Source organism: Thunnus albacares, chromosome 20 (assembly GCF_914725855.1).
Source record: "Thunnus albacares chromosome 20, fThuAlb1.1, whole genome shotgun sequence".
NCBI classification, from domain to species: domain Eukaryota; kingdom Metazoa; phylum Chordata; class Actinopteri; order Scombriformes; family Scombridae; genus Thunnus; species Thunnus albacares.
In genome coordinates, this window is record NC_058125.1 from 28063212 (window position 1) to 28083211 (window position 20000).

Here is a 20000-nt window from a genome sequence, read left to right on the forward strand (position 1 = left end):
GTGTGTCAGTACGCCCCCCCAACTTGGCTTTGTTCACCATCTTTACCAACAGCTGGTACATCATTTTTCCAGTTAAAACATTCAAGTTTGCACCTCCAGGTACAGCACAGTTCAACAAAACACCAGAACAGTCTTTAAAATCAGGAGTCAGTGTGATTGCTGGAAAAGGATCAGAGTCGGTGGGTAAAACAGAGCCCTGGCAGTATGAGACCAGGAGGTTCTGTTCAGTCTGTGAGAGCTGGTCTCTCCACACTCTGAGCTGGTTGGCTAGTAGTCTCTCTGAAAATACTCCCAGCTGAGAAGCCAGAGCAGAAACCATCTCTAGCTTAGGTCCACACAGTCTCACCAGCTGACCCAGTGTGACGACTCCGGAGGAGACAAACCTCTCCATCATTGAGGTTCCCAGTCCACAGAGTGTTTTAAAACGTAGTCCATAGACGACAGGTTCCTTTAAAATCCAGTACAATGAGCTTTCACTCAGCGGCCTGTGCTTCTTAAACATGCCCCACACCTTGAACAGCCCCTGATAAAAATCAGAAAGCCCACTCAGTCTGCGGTTCTGTAAATCCATTAAAAACAAATTCTCAGTCAGTCCTTGACCTCCACCTTGGCCCAGGATCGCCTGAGCCACAGGCCTCCACACCAGATCAGCAGGGCCGGTCAGCAGTCTCTGAATGTGCTGGAGGCGGAAAACAGCACCCCTACTGGCCAGGTGAATCAGTCCTTGTCCTCCGTCGTCTTTAGCTAAGAACAATACACTCTGTGGGATCCAGTGGAGATGATCCCAGAAAAAGTCCACGATCACCCTCTGGATGTTTGACAGAAGGTTAGCTGGAGGATCAACAGAGTACAAACGGTGCCACAACATAGAAGCAATCAAATTATTAATAACCAGAACACGACCTCTAAAAGACAACTTTGGTAAAATCCACTTCCATTTTTTCAGTTTGCCTTCAGCTTTCTCTAAAACATTTTCCCAGTTCTTAGAGACAGTGGTGGGATCTCCGAGGTATACCCCGAGGTATTTGATGCCTCCTTTTTTCCAGGTGAGCCTCCCAGGTAAGCTGAGCTGCTTTAAACCATCACCTACCATCAGAGCTTCACTTTTTTCCCAATTAACTTTTGAAGAAGAGATCAGACCAAAGTTTTCCACACTGTCAGCTAAAGAGTCAATGTCACTCTGTTTTTGGACCAGCACTATGACATCATCAGCATAGGCAGAAAGCTTAACAACAGAGTTGGAACCAGGGAGATTAAAACCAGAGAGTCGTGTTCTTAGTTTGTGTAAAAAAGGCTCTAAGGCCAATGAGTACAACATGCCTGAGAGGGGGCAACCTTGTCTAACCCCCCTCCCCACCTTAAAAGGAGCACTTAAACCACCATTTATTTTAAGTACACTTTCAATGTCTCCATACAAAGCCTGGATCTGGGCTATCAGACCTGGATTGAAACCAAAAGCTCTGAGTGTTTGCCACAGGTACATATGTTCAACCCGGTCAAAAGCCTTTTGTTGATCTATGGATATCAGCCCAAGATCTAACCCCAAAGAACTGGAGAGGTCCACAACATCTCTAATTAATGCTATGTTGTCTGTTACCAACCTGCCAGGTACACAGTAGGTCTGATCCACATGAATGACCTGCTCCATCACCTTCCTCATCCTGTTGGCCAGAACCTTAGACAGAAGCTTATAGTCGGTGCAGAGGAGAGAAACAGGACGCCAGTTTTTAATATCCTGTAACTCTCCTTTTTTAGGGAGGAGAGTCAGGACTGCTCTTCTGCAACTTTGAGGCAACCGGCCCTTCTTCACACTGTCATTGAGGACCATCAGGAGGTCCCCACCAAGCACCGACCAGAAAGTCTTATAGAAGTCGGCAGGCAGACCATCAATGCCCGGGGATGTTCCACCCCGCAAACCCTGCAGTGCAGCATACAGTTCTTCAGAAGATATCTCATTCCCCAGCTCTGCGTTGGCGTCCTCCGAGACCTTTGGCAGATCTGCATAGAAGAAACGAGACACCTCCGGATTCTCGGTGTACTCCGACCTGAACAAGTCACCATAAAAACTCGCTGCAAACCTGCGAATGTCAGCTGACTCCTGCAGCAGCTGCCCAGTATGTGAGCGTAGTGACATCATCTGCCTCCTCTGCCCATTTTTCCGCTCCAACCCAAAGAAAAAGTGAGAGGGAGCGTCCATCAAAGCCACATTTTGAAACCTACTGCGCACCACAGCGCCCCTTGCAGAGGTACCCAGCAAGTCAGCCAAGACAGACCTTTTAGTCTTGAGGTTCTCAATGTGTCCTCTTTCTCCTGTGGAATCTGCAAAAGCCTGCAACTCCACTACTTCTCTCTCCAGAGCTCTTATAGACCTGGCCATGTTTTTGGAGACATTGAAAGTGTACTGTAGACATAGTTTCTGGATCTGACTTTTCCCAATATCCCACCATTGTTGCAAGGAGCTGTAGAGGGATTTTTTTTTCACTAAAATTTTTCCAAAAGAAATTAAAAACATTTTTAAAATTTCCATCTGATAAAAGCGATGTGTTAAAATGCCAATAAGCACTGCCAGATTGTATTTGTTTGATAAAAACAGAACACTGAACCAAAGAGTGGTCGGAAAAACCAACTGGACTTATAAAAGAACTTCTAAAAACATTTAAGTGATGTTTAAAGCAATAAAACCTATCGAGCCTGGCCATGGACAAAAGGTTGTCCTTAGTGTGGACCCAGGTGTACTGACGGTGGCTTTTATGAAAAACTCTCCACACGTCACTCAGCTCATGAGCTTCACTTAACTTTAAAATGCAATTTTTAGAAGCCACGTGTGGCTCTGGATGGTTCCTGTCCATTTTTGGGTTTTCCGTACAGTTAAAATCCCCTCCAAGGAACAGAAATTCATCAGAATTACATTTTTTAATTACATCACTTAAAATGTCATAAAAGTCCAGTCTTTCAGACCCTACAGTTGGTGCGTAAAGGTTGATAAATACCATTTTAACTTTTCCAAAATCAGCTCTTACTTTTAAAATTCTTCCTGCCACAACTTCCTCAACATCAATGTTAATGGGATTAAAATTTTGGTTAAATAAAATTCCAACCCCACCACTCATGCTGCTCTTATGACTGAGAAAAACCTCCCCCGCCCACTCTCTACTCCATTCAGCAGCAATTTCTTCAGTACTGTGAGTTTCTTGAACAAAAGTAACATTCAAATGTTTCATACCAATCAGACTAAACAGAGAGGCTCTCTTGGTGATATCCCTCGCTCCATTCAGATTTAAAGTGCCAATATTTAAAGTGCACATGTGCAAAATGGGCCAAACGTGGGATAAAAGCACACAAAATGGAAAACTTACAAACATATTATTCATCAGTGCGTATTTGAGTTTTCACCCTCAGAACTATTTTTTTCAGTCTGTAGATCTCTTGATCAGAGAAAACAGGCTGCCCAAACTCTTCTGTGTTTTTCATGTAACCTTTTACTGAGTCCAGAAAAAGTTGCAAGTCTGGAAAATAGTTGTCCACCTTGACTTGTCTCAGCCCCTTTGTGTCCTGTAAGAACTTTTGTACTCTAATGAAAGAATATCCACTCTCTAAGTTGTCAGAGGTCTCATTTTCACAGTCAGAGTGGAACCTTTCCTCTGGTTGAGAGGATGGACACTCTGTCACTGACTTTGACACCTTTTTTATTCTGCCTTCAACTTGTTTGGTTTCTGTATTCTTCCGTTTCACTGATGATTTCACCACATCCTCATCCATACACTCTTCCTCCTCCTCCTCTAGTACAGACTCTGCCACCCTGGCAGCAGTCTGTCCCATCCTGCTCATTTCCTTCCTGACAGTTTCCTCCTCCTGATTCCTGCTATCATTTCCCTGTTTAACACCTGTCTCAGCTTCCAAATCGGTTTGTGAATCAGGTGACCCCCCGTCAGCTGTCTCCTTTATGCTTGTATCACCTTGTATGTTTTCATCTTGAGACGCTGCCCCGCTCGACGCAGCACGGACCGGCGACCCAGGCGGCTCCGCAGCGGGAGCCGGACCCGGCTGCACCGGCGGCCCCGGCGGCTCCGCGCCAGGTGCCGGACCGGCCGCCCCTCCCCTCTCTGGGCATGAGCGAACGAGGTGCCCCTCCATACCACAACCAAAGCACTTCATATTATCAGTTGTTACGTGTAAAGTGTAATCAAAGTCATCAACCTTGAACTTGAAAGTCAGGTGTAAGTCTTCCTCATTTCTGTTAAGAATCATGAAAACTTGTCTGCGGAAAGACATGACATGTTTTAACTGAGGGGATTTACAGCCCAGAGGAATCAGTTTTATGGGCGATACGAGTTGCCCGTGCCTGGACAACTCTTTCGCCAGCACTTCATTTCTAATGAAAGGTGGAACATTTGAAATGATGACTTTTTTAGCGGGGTTCACCAACGAAAACACCGGAGTGAAGGTGTCCTGAATAACCACGCCGCTCTCAACCACACGGTTTACTTTGTCCACGCTGTCCAGAAAAACAACCACAGAGTTGTTCATCCGGGAGGCAGATTTAATGCTGCCATACCCAACAACCTCCCCAACAGCCAGACTACACTCCTCCACACTGCATCTAACCGCCGGAGCCAACTTAATGGCGTGCCGGCGAGTTAGCTTCTCCAAGCCGGAGCCTCCACCTGCTGTCATGCTGACCAGCAAAGCTGGCAGCTGACGCCACCTACACCACCCAAACCTCACCCACACACAGTGAAAGACTCACAAAACAACACGATTCACAGTGACTTTATATACACAAGAAAATACACATAAAAAGATAGAAAAACTCAGTCACTCACAACGCAAACTCACCACCGCACTCACCACGCTCACTCCCAGCATGCACTCAGAGAGAGAGAGAGAGAGAGAGAGAGGGAGAGAGAGAGAGGGACAGAGAGAGAGAGAGAGAGAGAGAGGGAGAGACAGAGGGAGAGAGAGAGAGAGAGAGAGGGACAGAGAGAGAGAGAGAGAGAGAGAGAGGGACAGAGAGAGAGAGAGAGAGAGGGACAGAGAGAGAGAGAGAGAGTTATACATGTTGTAGTCTGGAAATATTTAAAGGAACAATCCAACATTTCAGTAAATCCTCTCGTTCATGTTTAAAGGGTTAAACGTTCAGATTTGTTAAACATAAAACTCACATTAATATCTGTGTTTGAATGATGAGATCAATTAATGAATTATAACATTAACATGGTTCATCTCATCGCATGACAAATCACTGCTGTAAACCACAAACTGTATGTTTCATACTAATAAGAATAATATATATATATATGTTAATATATACATATATAATATAATATATATTAGTATATTATATATGTTAATATATACATATATAATATAATATATATTAGTATATTATATATGTTAATATATACATATATAATATAATATATATTAGTATATTATATATGTTAATATATACATATATAATATAATATATATTAGTATATTATATATGTTAATATATACATATATAATATAATGTATATTAGTACATTATATATGTTAATATATACATATATAATATAATGTATATTAGTACATTATATATGTTAATATATACATATATAATATAATGTATATTAGTACATTATATATGTTAATATATACATATATAATGTATATTAGTATATTATATATGTTAATATATACATATATAATATAATATATATTATTATATTATATATGTTAATATATACATATATAATATAATGTATATTAGTACATTATATATGTTAATATATACATATATAATATAATATATATTAGTATATTATATATGTTAATATATACATATATAATATAATATATATTAGTATATTATATATGTTAATATATACATATATAATATAATATATATTAGTACATTATATATGTTAATATATACATATATAATATAATGTATATTAGTACATTATATATGTTAATATATACATATATAATATAATGTATATTAGTACATTATATATGTTAATATATACATATATAATATAATATATATTAGTATATTATATATGTTAATATATACATATATAATATAATATATATTAGTATATTATATATGTTAATATATACATATATAATATAATATATATTAGTATATTATATATGTTAATATATACATATATAATATAATATATATTAGTACATTATATATGTTAATATATACATATATAATATAATGTATATTAGTACATTATATATGTTAATATATACATATATAATATAATATATATTAGTACATTATATATGTTAATATATACATATATAATATAATATATATTAGTACATTATATATGTTAATATATACATATATAATATAATATATATTAGTATATTACTGCCGACAGCAGGCAACAAAAAAAATAATTCCAACTTTTGTAAAAGAAATTCAAAATGTTTCTTGTGAATTTGAGACTTTTGTGGTCTGATGGATACGACATGTTTAGCCTAGCTTAGCTTAGCTTAGCTTAGCACAGAGACTGCTAGCGTAGCTCCTTCAAAATGTTCAAACAGTGGCAACAAAAAAAGAGACAAAGAAGAAGTTCTCACAGTGAAGAGAGGAGGCTCCTTGGAGTGAGGATGGAAACCTTTCAGCCTGCAGCCAGAAACCTCCGACATCCCCGGACCGCTCAGCCTGAACACCCCCGTACTGTTGGAGGGGGGGGGGGGGTTAGTTATGTTCTTCATCTGCTGTCAACATCTTAGTTTGTCCTACAGAATGTTCTGGTGAAAGGCCTGATGGGAAATGTAGTGTGTACGTGGCGTTTGGGACTCACTCGTTGTGTTTGGGAGCGCAGACGATGGCGACGGCCTCCGGCAGCATCAGCTGATAGGAGCAGTGAGTGTGGAGGTCGACGCTGGAGAGGAAGGCCGTCTGAGTGGGATGAGTCTGAACACAAACGCAGAGGTCAGAGGTCACCGTGATTCTGACAGCGGGCTGCTGAGGATACTCTGCTGTGATTGGTCACATCCACACATGACAGCGTCTGCTCACGTCGCGACCCCACAGGGTTCACCGTGTGTTTATATCACGTTATGAGGCATCATCTTCATCATAATTATTTAAAGGATCTTCATCAGAAACGTTTATACACTTATTGATTTATTTTCCACCAAAACCAGTTTCTGAATAAAAGTGGTGACAAACAGACCTGAAGCACCTGGTTTATATATTTGTTGTTATTAGTCACAGTGAGTCACATCATCATCATCATCATCGTCATCATCAGCAGCAGCAGCAGCAGCATTTACTGATTCTCAGCCGATCAATACCAAACTCAAATCTCATTTCAGAAGAAAATGAGAACATTTGGGACATGAAATAGAAGTTCCTCAATAACAAACCTGCTGATTCAGTTTCTTTACATTTATGAGACAACGTCTCTGACTGACATCAACCGTCAGACCTTCACACGTGTTCCAGTGAGAGAACAAGTGTCAGAACTTGACACAGCCGGGGTTTCAGCTGTCGACACTCACCTCGTAAAGGATGACAGCAACATTACAGAAACACTGCTGCAGAGTGAGACCTCTGTCTGCCTAATCCCATCTTTGTCTCTCCACTCATCTGTTACTCCACCACAGGCACTGTTGCCATGGTGATATCTGATCATGCAAATGAGCTATGGCTGTGATTGGTGCACATCTTTAAGTGAGATTTGAGTGAAGTGACCCTTTAAGGTCACAATTAGCTTCAGATTAACGTTATGACCAAATTAATGAAGGACTCAAGGTCCACTTACTCGCTTACTCAAAGCTTTTGAACGGAGTTTGCTCAGCGGTCACTGAAGTGCAGAGGACTTATCGGTATGCAGATCCACCACAGCCCAGCAAACTCCATGTGTTGATGAAAGTCATGTGATACTGTCAAAAGCTCCAACACAAGCAAGTAAGTGGACCTTGACAGGAAATTTGTTCTGTCAACTGCTGTTTCCAAGCTGAAGAATCAAGTAGCCTTCAGCGTGCGTTTAGCATGTGTGTAGTGTGCATTTAGCGTGCGTATAGCGTGTATAGCGTGTGTAGCGTGCATGTTGTGTTCCTTTAGCGTGTGTGTAGTGTGTGTGTAGCGTGTGTTTAGCATGTGTGTAGCGTGCGTTTAGTATGTGTGTAGCGTGTGCGTAGCGTGTGTGTAGCGTGTGTTTAGTATGTGTGTAGCGTGTGCGTAGCGTGTGTTTAGCATGTGCGTAGTGTGTGTAGTGTGCGTAGCATGTGTGTAGCGTGTGTTTAGCATGTGTGTAACATGTGTGTAGCATGTGCGTAGTGTGCGTAGCATGTGTGTAGCATGTGTGTAGCATGCATTTAGCATGTGTGTAGCGTGTGTGTAGCATGTGTGTAGCGTGTGTGTAGCGTGTGCGTAGCATGTAGTCTTACATGGATCCAGCCCAGCGTCAGCAGGTTCTGCTGGTCCTGGAAGCTGAACAGTTCCTCCACGTTCTCCATGTCGCAGAAATCTGGACCGGCCGACTGTTTGGGGATCACGACGTGAGTCAGCACAAACTCATTGTGTTGCTGAGGGCGAGAGACATTCACACAGACAGGAGAGAGAGAGTTAGCGAGTCATACACGTCTCTGATTGTTTTCATTCATATACATGTTGATGTGAACATACAAGCAGCCAAAAGTCCACAGAGGCATAAAAACATGAGAGCAGCTGGGATGAGACCACATCAGTCCGGTCTTGGCTGGACCACACTGGTCCCTGTGTCTTCCAGATCCATTTTAAAGTCCTCTTACTTGTTCATAAAGTTGTCGCCGTGTTGGAGCTTCATCACAGACGCTCTCAGATCTACTGCAGGTTCACTAGATCATCATAATCCTACAAACAGAAACCTGGAGGAGCAGCTTTCTTCAGTTCTGATCTCTAATTATGGAACAGCTGAAGACCTTTCTACAGCACCACATCCACCATCTTTAAGACACTTTATTCCTTTTTAAAGTATTTTTATTCTTTTTCATGATTGATTATCTTTTACTGAAGAATTTCTGCTGTTTCCTTCTTTTCCTCTTTTAATGAAATGAACTGTTTTAATGTTCTGAATGTTTTTTATCTCTTTAATGTGAAGCACTTTGAGCTGCTTTTTGTATGAAAGGTGCTAAACAAGTAAAGTTATTATTATTATTATTATTATTATTATTATTATTATTATTATTATATATCAGGTTTTACAGCTGTTTCTATTGGTTTGAATATAAGAATACGTCTGAAATAAGTGACGTCGTCTTATATTCAGGTCGAGACTTTTAAATGTCGACATACATTCACAACAACAGATGGTGCTAAAGATGTGTAAAACGAGCGCTCCCCTCCTGCCGCCATCTCTCACCACTACTCCACAACAACCAACTGGTGTTACGGTGCAATAAAAGTTCTGTGAGTAAAAAGTAAAAAAAAGTAAAATGAGTCTTGAAAGAGGAGATCTTCATATATTCAGATCAATATGGTTCAATAGTTATTGATTTATTGATTAAAACAGTGAGTTTGTTTATTTCCACTGAGAGAACATGAATATACATCACTATATTCACTGTATTCACTATATTCACTGTATTCACTATATTCACTGTATTCACTGTATTCACTATATTCACTGTATTCACTGTATTCACTGTATTCACTGTATTCACTATATTCACTGTATTCACTGTATTTACCATATTCACTGTATTCATTATATTCACTGTATTCACTATATTCATTATATTCACTGTATTCACTATATTCATTGTATTCACTATATTCACTGTATTCACTATATTCATTATATTCACTGTATTCACTATATTCACTGTATTCACTATATTCACTGTATTCACTATATTCACTGTATTCACTGTATTCACTATATTCACTGTATTCACTGTATTCACTATATTCACTGTATTCACTATATTCACTGTATTCACTATATTCACTGTATTCACTGTATTCATTATATTCACTGTATTCACTATATTCATTGTATTCACTGTATTCACTATATTCATTGTATTCACTATATTCACTGTATTCACTATATTCACTATATTCATTATATTCACTGTATTCACTATATTCACTGTATTCACTATATTCAATGTATTCACTATATTCACTGTATTCACTATATTCACTGTATTCACTGTATTCACTATATTCACTGTATTCACTATATTCACTGTATTCACTGTATTTACCATATTCACTGTATTCATTATATTCACTGTATTCACTATATTCACTGTATTCACTGTATTCACTATATTCATTGTATTCACTATATTCACTGTATTCACTATATTCACTGTATTCACTATATTCACTGTATTCACTATATTCAATGTATTCACTATATTCACTGTATTCACTATATTCACTATATTAACTGTATTCACTGTATTCACCATATTCACTGTATTCATTATATTCACTGTATTCACTATATTCATTGTATTCACTGTATTCACTATATTCATTGTATTCACTATATTCATTGTATTCACTATATTCACTGTATTCACTATATTCATTATATTCACTGTATTCACTATACTCATTGTATTCACTGTATTCACTATATTCATTGTATTCACTGTATTCACTATATTCATTTTATTCACTGTATTCACTATATTCACGGTATTCACCATATTCACTGTATTCGCTATATTCACTGTATTCACTATATTCATTGTATTCACTGTATTCACTATATTCATTTTATTCACTGTATTCACTATATTCACGGTATTCACCATATTCACTGTATTCGCTATATTCACTGTATTCACTATATTCATTGTATTCACTATATTCACTATATTCATTATATTCACTGTATTCACTATATTCACTGTATTCACTATATTCACTGTATTCACTATATTCACTGTATTCACTATATTCACGGTATTCACCATATTCACTGTATTCGCTATATTCACTGTATTCACCATATTCACTGTATTCATTATATTCACTATATTTACTGTATTCACTATATTCACTGTATTCATTATATTCACTATATTTACTGTATTCACTATATTCACTGTATTCATTATATTCACTATATTCACTGTATTCACCATATTCACTGTATTCATTATATTCACTATATTCATTATATTCACTGTATTCACTATATTCACTGTATTCATTATATTCACTATATTTACTGTATTCACTATATTCACTGTAGTCACTATATTCATTGTATTCACTGTATTCACTATATTCATTGTATTCACTATATTCATTGTATTCACTATATTCACTGTATTCACCATATTCACTGTATTCGCTATATTCACTGTATTCACCATATTCACTGTATTCATTATATTCACTATATTCACTGTATTCACTATATTCACTGTATTCACCATATTCACTGTATTCACTGTATTCATTATATGCACTATATTCACTGTATTCGCTATATTCACTGTATTCACTATATTCACTGTATTCATTATATTCACTGTATTCACTATATTCACTGTATTCACTATATTCACTATATTCATTATATTCACTATATTTACTGTATTCACTATATTCACTGTATTCATTATATTCACTATATTCACTGTGTTCACTATATTCACCATATTCACTGTATTCACTATATTCACTGTTATTACTTCATCTGCACTGATAAAAACGCTGAGTAAACAGTCAGTAAACAGTCAGTGAACAGCCAGTGAACAGTCAGTAAACAGCCAGTGAACAGTCAGTGAACAGCCAGTGAACAGTCAGTAAACAGCCAGTAAACAGTCAGTAAACAGTCAGTGAACAGCCAGTAAACAGCCAGTAAACAGCCAGTGAACAGTCAGTAAACAGTCAGTAAACAGTCAGTAAACAGCCAGTAAACAGCCAGTGAACAGTCAGTAAACAGCCAGTGAACAGCCAGTAAACAGTGAACAGTCAGTAAACAGTCAGTGAACAGTCAGTGAACAGTCAGTGAACAGTCAGTAAACAGCCAGTAAACAGCCAGTGAACAGTCAGTAAACAGCCAGTGAACAGCCAGTAAACAGTGAACAGTCAGTAAACAGTCAGTGAACAGTCAGTGAACAGTCAGTGAACAGTCAGTGAACAGTCTCACCAGCCGTCCACAGAGGACTCCGCAGGTTTCTATTCCTCTGGCTGTGTTGGAGTCGGCCAGCAGGAGGAAACGATACGTCAGATCTCTGGGAATCACCACCCGCCTCAGACCCTCCACCCTCTGAGCTGCACGCACAGGTGGACACAACAAACACACACAGAGACATTAACAATAATAACAATAATAATAACCTTTATTTGCACAGCAGAGTTTAATGACCCAAACAGTCGAAGGACGTTATTAAATATCAAACACTATCAGGCGGATCTTTACAGACGTCACACTGCTGCTGGTCCTGATTTTACAGATATATAAAGTTATAACACTTTACTTTAAATCCAATATTTATCATTAATAATCGTTATATTAACAGTATCTGTTTAAACAGATCATGAATGAAAGTAAACCACAGCTGTAATCATAGGAGACGTTAGAATAAATAGTGAACATTAATGATAATGTCCTGATATCTGATTATAAACAAGTGGAAGACTGAGGACAGAGCCTCGAGGTACTCCATGTGTACTCCATGTGTACTCACTGTGTACTCCAGCCAGCGTGGCGGCCGGTTGGCTGATGGGAGGAGGCGGTCTGTTCCTGTTAGGATCCGCCCCCTGGGATCGTACTATGTCTCTGATTGGCTGCTGAGACAGACAGGAGCCGTCTGTCACCTCAGGCACTTTGATCTCCGCCTGCAGGACAAACACGTTACTGCAACAAAACTACTAATACTGATACTTAACAGTACCTGTACTACAAGTTTCACAGTACTGACTCTACTCAACACCAGAAGTACTAAGTGTAGTAGTAATATTAACTGTAGTGTAGTAGAAGTACTACTTGTACTAGTTTCAGTGTCATTAGTATCAGTAGTAATGGTGGTAACATTGGAGGAGACAGGAAGTCAACGTGCAGGTATCTTCTGTCCTCGTAAGAACAAGAATGTGATGTTTGAACTGGTGCATGTTGATCACTTTTGTTTAACACTTCTGACCGTGACTGGCCAACAGAGACGTGTTGGATTTTAAGCACAAATTTATTTCACTTGCAATAAAAGGTTTTTTGACTGCAGTGTTGATAGTTGTTCTGTTCGATTGCATAATAAAGACACAGAAGAACCTCCATATCGTAGCAGTACTAGTATTACTACTAGTATTACTACTAGTATTACTACTAGTATTACAGTACTGTCTGATATCACATCTTGTCACCTTTTGCTCCGCCTCCTCTCCTCTCCTATTGGCCAGTTCCTGACGCCTCAGCTGGTCCTCAAAGTAGCGAAACTGTTCGGACTCGATCTGCATGCGCCGCAGGGCGGCGACACGCTGACGCTCCTCCTCCAACAGCAGGAACCGCCTCCTGTCCTCGTCCAATAGGGAGAGGCGCTGCAGCTGCTGGCCACACCCATCCACCACCACCGCCTGGCTCTGAGGAAAAACATGAGTCACATGATCAGGGCTCTGTCCAATGGCTGCGCTCGTTTCCCTCTCGCCACCACCTGGGACACAGTCTTGATCAAATCATGTGTTTTTTATTTTAAATGACTCTTTTATTGTACTAACAGTAACGTAAGGAGTTTAGTTGTTGTCAACTCTCCACCGCTGTCTGTCTCTCCTCTGCTGCGCTGCACCCACGGAGGGCTATAAGCCCCGCCCACGCCAGACGGTGACTATGAATGACAGCAGAACGCAGTAGAGACTGTCTTCATTTCTGTTATTTATCACGTGTATAAATAACACATCACACTCGTTTCATTTCAGCTCAGTGTGAGTCTCCGCTGTCATTTTCATGGTCGCGCTGCTCTGTGGCTCGCTGTGGGCGGGGCTTAGCCCTCTGTGTGTCCCCCCACTCTGATCTGATATATATGACTGGAAATAAGGAAAAGCATCAGAGTGGATCAGAGAGCAAATCTTTGAATATTCTCACCCTCCTGCGTGTGTCATCGGTACTCACCACGTACACGCCGTTCCACTGAACAGTACCCATCATGCACCTCCTCTGATCAGGTGTTCATAAAGATCTCATCAATATTTAGTAATCAATACCAATGTACCAATGTTCTTATTGAAGTGACACCAAAATCAGCCTGACAGAGCTCTGTGACACAAATACACCAACCTGTCATCTAATCTGATTAACAGGTAAACACACGCTGCCAATCAAAAGCAAGAAGCAATCTGATTGGATCACACACACACACACACACACACACTCACACACACTCACACTCTCACACACACACACACACACACACACACACACACACACACACACACACACACACACACACACCTGGGCTCTGAGGTAGTCGCTGTGTTCCCTGCTGTACTTCTCCTGAAGACGCTTTCTCAGCTCGTCTCTACGAGGAAACGCCACTTCCTGAAGTTTCTATACAGACAGACAGAGAGTACACATTAATACTACAACAAATACCACTGATACTACCTTTACTGGTACTGATACTGCTAACAGACAGAGAGTACACACATTAATACTACAACAAATACCACTGATACTACCTTTACTGGTACTGATACTGCTAACAGACAGTTGATCTTAATCTACAGTTGTTCTTCTCGTTAAAATCCTTTGAATTAAAACTGCAGAATCTGTGAATCTGTGAATCTGTGAGTAAAGTTTTGCTGTTGGACACCAGATGTTTCTTCCTTCACTGAGAAGTTCATCCTCAGTGTTTGTGAACTGGAGGCTTCGAGCTTCTGCATCACACTTGTATAAGCTGAATACTGGACTGTGATTGGCCCAGAACTAGTTGTGATGTCATAAATCCTCAAACTGAGATTTAAACTGAACTCAGAGACTTTCCTCCTGCAGCAGATGAAGGAAAACAAACTGCACAGAGAAGTTCAGACGTTCATGTGAAATAACAAACATGTTTAAAGTTGAAGCTTTAACCAGATGTTCAGTTTCTGACTGAACTTTGACCTCAGCAGACTGCGGCTCTTCCTGTTATTTCCCATCTAACTGGATCTTTCGATTGACTTCAGCCCTGTTCACATGGGACCAGTATTACCTGGGGACCAGTATTACCTGGGCACCAGTATTACCTGGGCACCAGTATTACCTGGGGAACAGTATTACCTTGGGAACAGTATTACCTGGGGAACAGTATTACCTGGGGAACAGTATTACCTGGGGAACAGTATTACCTGGGGACCAGTATTACCTGGGCACCAGTATTACCTGGGGAACAGTATTACCTTGGGAACAGTATTACCTTGGGAACAGTATTACCTGGGGAACAGTATTACCTTGGGAACAGTATTACCTGGGGAACAGTATTACCTGGGGAACAGTATTACCTGGAGACCAGTATTACCTTGGGACCAGTATTACCTAGGGAACAGTATTACCTGGGGACCAGTATTACCTGGGCACCAGTATTACCTGGGCACCAGTATTACCTGGGGAACAGTATTACCTTGGGAACAGTATTACCTGGGGAACAGTATTACCTGGGGAACAGTATTACCTGGGGACCAGTATTACCTGGGCACCAGTTTGTAATAAGTGCAGAGGTCGTCAGTGATCTTAATCCCGTGTGAATCTGCCGTGTCTGTAATCTATCCATAGTGAGGGTTTTGTTTTTTTCTGCATCCAGTGCTGGTTTCTCATCTTGGCAGCCATTGCTCTGATCATTCAGGATGTGGTTGCAGAGAAAAACTGTAGAGGAAGTGATGTCATGCAGAGCCTTGACCTTTTCAATCATATCCGAGGGGACAGACGTTGTCCCCTCGGATATGATACTATACAAGTCTGAGGATTTCTAAACGCTCGCTAGTCGCTAACAAACCTCCGCTCCTCACATTTTGTCCTCAGTGTCTGATGACTGTGAGTCGACTCTTAATACCTGTCAGACCCAGCTATTGATAACTAATAATCAATATGGTCACCTTCATGATGAGCTGTTTCTCTGGAACGCTGCACTGCTGGTAGTCTCTGTGAGCCGGCAGCTTCTCTACGAACAGCCTGGAGAACAAACAACCACAGACAAGAAGTAAAGGCTGCAGTGAGTGATGTCACTCAGGTGTTACTGTGACGTCACTCAGGTGTTACTGTGACGTCACTCAGGTGTTACTGTGACGTCATTCAGGTGTTACTGTGACGTCATTCAGGTGTTACTGTGACGTCACTCAGGTGTTACTGTGACGTCACTCAGGTGTTACTGTGACGTCACTCAGGTGTTACTGTGATGTCATTCAGGTGTTATTGTGACATCACTCAGGTGTTACTGCGATGTCATTCAAGTGTTACTGTGATGTCATTCAAGTGTTACTGTGACGTCACTCAGGTGTTACTGTGACATGACTCAGGTGTTACTGTGATGTCATTCAGGTGTTACTGTGACATCATTCAGGTGTTGCTGTGATGTCAGGTGTGGTGTGTCTCACGTGATGAACTTGGTGTAGAGGACATAGGCGTTCTCCAGACTGCCCTCCTCCAGGTAAACCGCCGCCATGCGCTCCATCTCCACGCCGGACCGGAAGTATCGGCGCGGTTCGATGTCCTCATTGATCTCCACGCTGCATCCCATCTTCCCCAGCGCCCGCACGCGCTCCGCTGCTGTCAGTGACACATCAGTGTAGTCTGGTTCTGCCGCCAGCTTCTTCTGCACAACAACACAGGAGCTGTGAGGTTAGAAACATTACGGTGGACCATGCAGGCTAAATGACTGACACCATCACCTGTTCACCTGCAGAAACACCTAATAACTCTGATTATTGATTATTAATTAGAGCTCAGGGTTTCTGCTCTCAGACCATCTCAGGACTAAACATCAGGATATCCTCACCTCTGTTTTTTCTTTATTTAAGTCAAACTACTTGATGTATTACACACAACTTCTGGAGGACTTTTAGCAGGTCTTCCTCCTCCCTGCATTACTATCTGGACCCTTCCTATGAAGATGAACGAGCAATAACACATCCAGAGTGTCCTGATACAGAAAATGAGCAGTTAGATAAACATCTGACAGCTGAGCTGAACAGTGTTTTGAGGCAGGAAACTCAGATTTCCCATCCCTGCTGTGAGCCTGAATGCAGCGTTTGTTTGACTGCTCATTTACATCTTCAGATCCGCGACGTCTAACTGTCAGAGTCTTCAGAGGAGGATAAACAGTCCTCTGTTCACTGTTTTCTATTCAGGAGATGCAGCAGAAACAGAAAAGACCGACGGCGCTTCTGCTCCGAGGAAATGAAACGATGGATGCAGCAACCGAAGAAGATTAAAAAAAAGAATCAGTGGCATGAACAAAGAAGGAGAGCAGGAGGATGAAGCATGCAAAGAAATGAGAGAAGAAGAAAATGGAGGAAAGATGAAGAACATGAAGAAAATGACTCAATCAGACAGGTTGACTGGAGAAACTCACTTCGCAGCAGGGCAGCAGTTCTCAACTAGTGGGTCGTGGTCCCAAAGTGGACCGCAGGTTCATTCAGAGCCGGTCGTGAGCGACAACACGCAGCATTACAGCCACCTATCCAGGCCATGTGGGTCATGTGACCCTCGACCTGCAGGCTGAGAGTACGACCCACAGCACGACCTAGAGTACGACCTAGAGTACGACCCACAGTACGACCCACAGCACGACCTAGAGTATGACCCACAGCACGACCTAGAGTACGACCGAGAGTACGACCCACAGCACGACAGAGAGCACGACCTACAGTAGGACCTACAGTACGATCTACAGTACGATCTACGGTACGATCTACAGTACGATCTACGGTACAATCTACAGTACGATCTACGGTACAATCCACAGTACGATCCACAGTACGATCCACAGTACGACCCACAGTACGACCCACAGTATGATCCACAGTACGACCCAGAGTATGACCCACAGTACGATCCACAGTACGACCCACAGTACGACCTACGGTACAATCCACAGTACGATCCACAGTACGACCCACAGTACAACCCACAGTACGATCCACAGTACGACCCAGAGTATGACCCACAGTACAATCCACAGTACAATCCACAGTACAACCCACAGTACAACCCACAGTACAATCTACAGTACAACCCACAGTACGATCTACGGTACAATCCACAGTACGATCCACAGTACGACCCACAGTACGACCCAGAGTATGACCCACAGTACGATCTACAGTACAACCCACAGTACGATCTACGGTACAATCTACAGTACAACCCACAGTACGATCTACGGTACAATCTACAGTACAACCCACAGTACGATCTACGGTACAACCCACAGTACGACCCACAGTACAATCTACAGTACAACCCACAGTACGATCTATGGTACGACCCACAGTACGACCCACAGTACGATCTACGGTACAACCCACAGTATGATCTACAGTACGACCCACAGTACGATCTATGGTACAACCCACAGTACGATCTACGGTACAATCTACAGTACAACCCACAGTACGATCTACGGTACGACCCACAGTACGATCTATGGTACAACCCACAGTACGATCTACGGTACGACCCACAGTACGACCCACAGTACGATCTACGGTACAACCCACAGTATGATCTACAGTGCGACCCACAGTACGATCTACGGTACAACCCACAGTACGATCTACGGTACAACCCACAGTACGATCCACAGTACGATCTACAGTAGGATCTACGGTACAACCCACAGTACGATCTACAGTAGGATCTACGGTACGACCCACAGTACGACCCACAGTACGATCTACAGTAGGATCTACGGTACGACCCACAGTACGATCTACGGTACAACCCACAGTACGATCTACGGTACGACCCACAGTACGACCCACAGTACGATCTACAGTAGGATCTACGGTACGACCCACAGTACGATCTACGGTATAACCCACAGTACGATCTACGGTACGATCTACGGTACGACCCACAGTACGACCCACAGTATGATCTACGGTACGACCCAGAGTACGACCCAGAGTACGACCCACAGTACGATCTACGGTACGACCCACAGTACGATCTACGGTACAACCCACAGTACGATCTACGGTACGACCCAGAGTACGACCCACAGTACGATCTACGGTACAACCCACAGTACGATCTACGGTACAACCCACAGTACGATCTACGGTACGACCCACAGTACGACCCACAGTACGATCTACGGTACAACCCACAGTACGACCAACAGTACGATCTACGGTACGACCCAGAGTACGACCCACAGTATGATCTACAGTACGACCCACAGTACGATCTACGGTACAACCCACAGTACGATCCACAGTACGACCCACAGTACGATCTACGGTACAATCTACAGTACAACCCACAGTACGATCTATGGTACGACCCACAGTACGATCTACGGTACAACCCACAGTACGATCTACGGTACAATCTACAGTACAACCCACAGTATGATCTACAGTACGACCCACAGTATGATCTACAGTACGACCCACAGTACGATCTACGGTACAACCCACAGTACGATCCACAGTACGATCTACGGTACAATCTACAGTACAACCCACAGTACGACCCACAGTACGATCTACGGTACAACCCACAGTACGACCCACAGTACGATCTACGGTACAATCTACAGTACAACCCACAGTACGATCTACGGTACAACCCACAGTACGATCTACGGTACAATCTACAGTACAACCCACAGTATGATCTACAGTACGACCCACAGTATGATCTACAGTACGACCCACAGTACGATCTACGGTACAACCCACAGTACGATCCACAGTACGACCCACAGTACGATCTACGGTACAATCTACAGTACAACCCACAGTACGATCTACGGTACGACCCACAGTACGATCTACGGTACAACCCACAGTACGATCTACGGTACAATCTACAGTACAACCCACAGTACGATCTACGGTACAA

At 41.6% G+C, this 20000-nt stretch overlaps 1 protein-coding gene across 4 annotated transcripts in view; it reads right to left on the reverse strand.

The window, feature by feature from the left end:
* stambpl1 (STAM binding protein-like 1) overlaps positions 1-20000 on the reverse strand; it is a 29005-nt gene that overhangs the window by 1237 nt on the left and 7768 nt on the right. For all 4 annotated transcript variants that reach the window (XM_044336929.1, XM_044336930.1, XM_044336928.1 and 1 more), the window contains 9 exons: positions 16526-16743; positions 16028-16103; positions 14409-14504; positions 13328-13543; positions 12658-12808; positions 12117-12241; positions 8404-8541; positions 6810-6922; positions 6583-6682 (listed from right to left, as the gene is read on the reverse strand). In XM_044336929.1, the coding sequence (XP_044192864.1) occupies positions 6583-6682; positions 6810-6922; positions 8404-8541; positions 12117-12241; positions 12658-12808; positions 13328-13543; positions 14409-14504; positions 16028-16103; positions 16526-16743 (1233 nt within the window). The remainder of the gene's footprint in view (positions 1-6582; positions 6683-6809; positions 6923-8403; positions 8542-12116; positions 12242-12657; positions 12809-13327; positions 13544-14408; positions 14505-16027; positions 16104-16525; positions 16744-20000) is intronic.